Source organism: Lactuca saligna, chromosome 3 (assembly GCF_052625555.1).
Source record: "Lactuca saligna cultivar CGN05327 chromosome 3, ASM5262555v1, whole genome shotgun sequence".
Classification (NCBI taxonomy): domain Eukaryota; kingdom Viridiplantae; phylum Streptophyta; class Magnoliopsida; order Asterales; family Asteraceae; genus Lactuca; species Lactuca saligna.
The window spans coordinates 68,772,581-68,779,623 of NC_136419.1; the positions used below are offsets into that span (position 1 = coordinate 68,772,581).

The 7,043-nt window shown below is 32.7% G+C and overlaps 1 protein-coding gene and 1 non-coding gene across 2 annotated transcripts; both read left to right on the forward strand.

Annotated features, from left to right (window-relative positions):
• Positions 1–1,311: 1,311 nt before the first annotated feature.
• On the forward strand, positions 1,312–2,668 carry STR16 (sulfurtransferase protein 16). The gene is made up of 6 exons (XM_078985298.1): positions 1,312–1,482; positions 1,567–1,659; positions 1,848–1,964; positions 2,055–2,199; positions 2,282–2,335; positions 2,438–2,668. Exons 1-6 carry the CDS (start codon positions 1,391–1,393, stop codon positions 2,510–2,512), a joined length of 576 nt encoding a protein of 191 aa, XP_078841424.1. The 5' UTR covers positions 1,312–1,390; the 3' UTR covers positions 2,513–2,668.
• A 308-nt stretch (positions 2,669–2,976) lies between these two features.
• TRNAS-UGA (transfer RNA serine (anticodon UGA)) lies at positions 2,977–3,058 on the forward strand. The gene has a single exon. It is a non-coding gene; the product is annotated as a tRNA-Ser (tRNA).
• Positions 3,059–7,043: the final 3,985 nt, after the last annotated feature.

The window sequence follows — 7,043 nt, forward strand, 5'->3', positions numbered from 1 at the left end:
TACATGAAAACAATTAAAACAATGAAAAAAAAAAAATTTTTTAGATAGATTCACAATAGATGACCCATGGATTCACCGAAACGGATTATGAGACATAAGGCTAAAATGGATTCACTATGAAAATGAACCAAATGAACCAAATATGAGACATAAGGCTAAACGTAATGAGTGGAAGGTTTTTACGCGTAGGAGATGAAACTTCACTAGCTTCTCACATGCCTTAGGAAATAGTGTTTAGTAGCAAGGAAGAATTGAGGAAAAAAAGAATAGAAGGATTGGGTGGGTGCTTTATTAGGAAAGAAAGGGAGTGGATGAGATATCGGTAATCAGTGAAAGGATGAAGAGACGATGGGAGTGGAACACATGCGACGGTGAATGTTTCACATAGTTCTTCATTCTTCGTTTAGGTGGGGGTGATGAGACGATGGGATGGTGTCGGTGGGGTTATATGGTGATATCTAATTTTTTTGAAAATAAAATAAATAAGAAGATTATAAGAATAAATATGATGGGACGATATATAAATGTTATGTGTTGGAGGCAAAGGTGCACAAAGACGGTCACAAACAAGTTATTGGTCGGTTTTGGGACAGTCTGATCTATTCTGAACCGGTCTCTGTACAGTTTAGTCTTTTTTGGAAAAGCCTCGGCCGACCCTTTTTCGCTACAGTCTTTACGTATCGTAGACTTTTTCGTTTACATTATTCGGTTTGGATTCGGGTTTTTCAGGTTTGTTTTTTCGTTCCGATTTCAGTTTTTAATCTTGTTCTATCTATGCACAACTGATAGAAGACATGAAAACCATAATAAAAAAAATATCATAGTCCTAGTGAAAATAATTAAATAGCTAAGAAGATTGCATATTATTCCAAACCAAGAGGATCATATATGTAATTTAGTCTAAATTATACATTACATAAATAATTATCAGTATTTGGGGTTTTTAATATAATAATATCATAGTAATTTCTAAACAAATTATTTTAGAATTTTTATGGAATAGCATTTATTCAATCAAACAAAAAAATCTGTAATTTAATCCGAATTGGAATTAGACTGACCATTCATCATTTCATCCTAAAAAGGTGAAGAAAAAAATTGAACTATGACTTCAATTCTAATATTATGTCCATATCTTGCTTGTAAATGGATTCCTCTTTATGGAAGTAATCAACACGTGTGAAGGAGCAGAAATGAAAGATCGCCATCTTTCGAACTTATCATGATGACTCACACCAATTATCCAAATATCCTGTCGCTCATCATTCACATTCATGGCGTCCCATCCTTCATCTCTCCATATAACCACACTCTCCCCCATACGAAACTCCATCTTCTTCACACATTATATCATATCCAAACAAAGCCCTAGCTACCTTCACTATTCATCATGATGATGACCACTGCTACACCGATTGCCGTTGCTTCCCAAATCTCATCAGCCCCTCGTCTATCTCCTCCCCAATGCATCACCAATCCAAGGTTTTACTCGATTCAAACGTCATTTCTGCAAATTAAATCTGATAATAAGCTAATCGTATGTGTAATTGGGTGTTAACGTTTCAGATTCGAATTGGTAACGAAGGCTCAGTTATCGAATCAACGCACCCGTAGAAATGGTAATGATATCGGCAACAAAGGCAGAAATTTTAACTTCAGGTCAGCCGAGAAATTATATTCAAATCCTGAATAGATACTGATGAACATAATCCAGTTACAAATTTCTCAGAAAACATATATTTAGATCTCCTTTCGATTTCCATCAATTTTGAATTCTGAAAATCGACATCGATTTCCCTCAATTTTATGATTAAATCTTAGTATTTTGGGCGTGGTGTTCTTTACAGTTGGATGGCTACAGTCGGAGAGAATGTGATGCCAACAACGCCGGTGACGCCTACATCGGTGCCGGTGCGTGTGGCTCACGAGCTTCATCAAGCCGGCCATCGTTATTTAGATGTGAGGTACTCCAATCGAAATCCGAACTCAATGGGTCTTCAATTCATTCTCCAATTGCTTCACCATGTAAACGATCATGAACATTTTTTGTGTAGAACTCCTGAAGAATTCGCTGCTGGACATGCTATTGGTGCCATTAATGTTCCTTACATGTTCAGACTCGGATCTGGGATGTCCAAAAATCCCAACTTTATTGACGAAGTCTCATCCCACTTTGGGAAAGATGATGAATTTCTCGTCGTAAGTTCAAAAGATCGATAAGTTTTTCCCTTTAAGCAATTTGTAATCTTTCTTTTGATCACTTCGATACATGAACATTTAGGGTTGCCAATTGGGGAAAAGGTCGCTCATGGCTGCCACAGATCTTCTTTCTTATGTAAGTTTGCATGCATTCCGACATTCGTAAATCACAGTCGAGTATATATTGAGTAGGAATTATGAAATGATGGAATTTTTCGTTTAATTTGCATGAATGCAGGGTTTTACAGGTGTAACGGACATAGCTGGTGGATATGCTTCGTGGAATCAAAATGGGCTTCCGATAGAGTCTTGAAATTTGCAAAATGTGAATAAAAATGGAAGCAAATAAGAGGATCATTGTTAGTTTTGTAAATAAAAACAAGTTTAGATGGTTCTTGATCCATGCATGTATGGATCATAACATTGTATACAAAAATTATGAAGAAAAAGTTTTATTAGACCTCGATTATATCGAAGATTGTATGGATCATAACATTGTTTAATGATCTCCTAAATATTGAAAGTAAAATGTTAACCAAACAAAGGTGTTTTAGTATTGATTATATAGTAGGATTCTGTGATTATTGGAGTAAGGTAGTATTTTTCTACTCAAGTTTCAAGTTCTAATTTTTTATTATATATAAGTAAGTTGTAATGATGTTATTAAATTATATTAATATTATATAGACAAAATATGATTTTACTTAAATATACACAAAATCATCATTATCGTCAGATATTAGACTTGTTTTCATTAAAAGTGAGATTTCCATATTAGTCGATATGTCCGAGTGGTTAAGGAGATAGACTTGAAATCTATTGGGCTTCGCCCGCGCAGGTTCGAACCCTGCTGTCGACGTTTTTTTAATTTTCTGAAGTTGTGATATATTTTATTATATTTTTACGCACCATCCTTAAAAAAATAAAAATATAAAAATACAAAGTCAACCAATTTTGCGCAAGTGCTTTAACACTTGGATTTAATGATGAACTTTAGGATGAATCAACAATCTCTTCTCAATTTGATTTCTCCTATCAATGTGAAGCTCTCAACTCTCACAAATGGTTCCAATGGAGGAGAGTCCAATTTAAAGCTTAAGCTCGAAATTTTTTATCATAACTCATAAGCCATAACTAGTCTTCCAACTTCATCTTTTTTAAACATGCACCCTTGCCAGGGATTTCCTTATCATTTCTAATCCTCTAACTTCTATTTTGACCCAAGCAATCAATATAAGTCCAACATCTATTAAAAAGGTTAAATCATGGTTAAACACATCAACATCAAATCAGGAAATCTAGCCTGCTATTTATAAGAGATCTAAACACAAATAAACTTTGATGATTCTCAAAGTTTTGCCAAAAACTCGGAAAAAAGGGATTTTTCTATTCACTTCCTAATTTCGTTCTAACTTGATATTTTTTTCGTTCAAACTGCTTGCAAACCTAAACTAAATGATTGAAACAAGTCGAAAGTAAAAATATCGATTTTTTGTGAATTTAAACAAATAAAAATATTGATTTTTTATGAATTTGAAATTTGACCCTTAAAAAAGTTACAAACATTAAAAGGAAATTATGAATTTAAAATTTTACTCTTAAGAAAATAAACAATTTCTAATTATTGTTACTACAACGTTATTATTAAACATACAATGTTATTATCAAATAAATTAAAATCAAACATTAAAAAAAATTACATTCTATTAATTCGATTAAAACAATAAAATTTATTCGATTAAGCAAATTAAACAAATAAAAGTAAGCATACAATGTTATTATTAAACAAATTAAAATTTTACAAGTTACTAATTATCTGATATGTTAACTCTTTCAGGACGATGATTATTGCATGGTCTACATGGTCCAACGTAAGTATTCAACCGAGCATGATACAATAGTTGTCATCTAGTAGAGTGTGCTAATTTGTGTATATTCCATATCCAATAAACATTATCCATTGGATGACCCTCTTGTAAATCAACATTAACATAATAAACATCGTTAAGGGGGCGATATTTATAATTGGATGATTTGAGAAATCTTGTGGACCACTCCAAAGTGGGAAAGACGTTAAAGATTCGAGTTTGCTTAAGAAATGAGAAATAACATCATACTTATTAGCAATTAGAATACCAGTGCCAGGCAGAATCATCCAATATTTTGCAATCGTGGGTGTTCCATAAAAATCCAACGCTTCACTAATGGTATTTATGTCATTTGCAAATACCACTATGTAATCATCAATGTGCGTCAATAACTCTCTGTATAAGTTCGTCCAAATTTGATGCCAATAGTCTTCACTATAACCAAGAGCAATAGCTACTGTTCGGAATCCACAATGTCCATCTCCTTCCACATTTTGTATGTTTGTCACATATGGTTGAAATTCACTTGTAATATCATCCATAAGTGCATGGTCGAAGTATAATCTTTGATACGTTGGTTCTCTGTTGAACATTGAAGATTCTCCAAACAAATATGTATTGTGTCTCTCCGGTTCCGGTTGTTGGTTTAAATCAAACATATTAGATCCCAAATAATTTGGTACATATGTAGAATAACTACGTCTACGAGGATCTTGACTTGGTGGAACCGGAGGTTTTGCTTGTGGTGATTTTGTACTCGCTTGTGGACGTCCATGGGTATTTGTATGAACAGCAGGCTGAGAAGCTATAATAGGTGATGACTTCCATATATTCATCATTTTTTGAAGATAATTAGCCTTCACATCATTTGACTGTTTATTGTAGCTTTTCTTTAAAAGGTCCACTTCATTATCAAAAGCTGATTCATCATTTCGGGTGACTGGCACCACATTCTCTACTTCAAGTCTCCTCCAAAAAATATCAATTGACTCCAAGGGTATTTGTCGGCATGTATTGTAATAAACCAAAATTTCATGGACACAAGCCAACTCACAAGTACAGCGTAGTTTACATCCATAGTTGGCCTCAGTTATATTTTGAAAATTTCCTTGTTTGCCCATAATTTCTTATATGATACCCAGATACCCTTAGACTTTAAAGTTGGTTTGCAATGTTTCTTTATACATTCAAATATGTGTCATCTACAGAGTAACCGATTGAATGCGGGGAATACATTTGCTCAATTCAGTAAGGCTAACTCACCATCTATGACGATCACATATGGCCCATTATAGCCACCAAATGTGTTCCTAAGACAACTTAATGCCCAAGTATAATTTGCCTCTTTCTCTTCATCCATAAGCATGAAAGCTATGGAAAATGTGTTGTTTATTAAAGTGAAACCACCAATTTCAAGAAGAAGCATGTTATACTTTTTATCTTATATTTGGCATCCATCATTAACACTTGTGGAAATACACATCATATATTCAATGATGTCTGATGAACAAAAAACAAGTTTTCCAACTCATTAGTCGTGTCATATTTATATATATATATATATATATATATATATATATATATATATATATATATATATCCTTTTGATTGCAAAATTTTGAATACAACTTGCATTTCGCTTCGATCTGCATGCATTTGTGATCATTATTTTTCTCGTGCCCCATAAATAGTGTCTATTGTACTTACATTATGTTCATTTTGACTCTTCAAGTTCAAAAGAATATTGTGTGGAGGGACATCATTATCAGTCATGTCTTCTACCATACGACGCTCATCTTCAGTCAACCGTTTTGCAAATGCATGGTCCTCCATAAACATTGCAAGGTCATGATTATGTTCACCATTTTTAACCGTTAATGTCCAAAAATCATAAGTCTTATAATAATTTTTGACCAATTCAAAGGAACACTTTATTATTATTATTTTTTTGTCCATGTATTACTACTAGATGTATTTGTACCTCTATAGAATCCACTCCCATCACAAACTAAAATGATTTTTGAAACATAGCCTCCACTTGTTTTCGTTTTAGATTTATTTGTAATGACCACATATCCAAGAGTCAGTGTCACATGGTCAACCCACTCCTTCAAATTTTTACGGGTGCTAAACACCTGACAAATAAAATACATACCTAGTTAGTTTGAAAATTGTCTCAACATATTAATATACAAAACTATAAGGAAAAAAACAAACCTAGTTAGTTTTAAAATCCGTCATATGATCCAAGGGTTGTAGATATATTAATTTAGTACGTTATATAGACTACCCCTATGAAAGGTTTCAATATGGTTGTCATTAATTTATTTGGATGGGAAGGTAAGAGAAAAATAGTTTATTTGTGAGGTTGTCATTAATTTATTTGGATGGGAAGGTAAGATAAAAATAGTTTATTTGTGAATAATGATTTTTTATAGACTAAAAAGATCTTGATAGACTAAATGCAACACGAGCATCTCCATGATAGACTAAAATGAAGGGTCCTCCTAAATACACGACTGAATTCGTGTAGGGCATAAAATTTAGTAGTTTTACCTTGACTTACGTCAAATCAATTTCATTTGTCAACTATTTTTATTTAAAACCTTATAACTTAAAGCAATAACATATGTTGGCCCTTTAACTTTATAATCCTTCGTTCCAATCCATTTTAGTTGTAAATCACTTTTATTTGAAACCTTATAACTTATAATAGTAATATATATTGGCCCATTAACTTTTAAATATTGTCATTTTATCTTTATAATAATAATAATAATAATAATAATAATAATACAAGAAAATTTCTGAATAGCTACGGAAAATATTTACGGAATCAAAATCCGTAGCAATTTTAGTATGGAATATGCTACGGAATGGTTTGTCGTAGCTATAATGCTACGGAAACGGTTACGAAATTGTATTCTATAGCTAAATCCTAAATAGCTACGTAAAGTTTCTACGGAATCATGATCC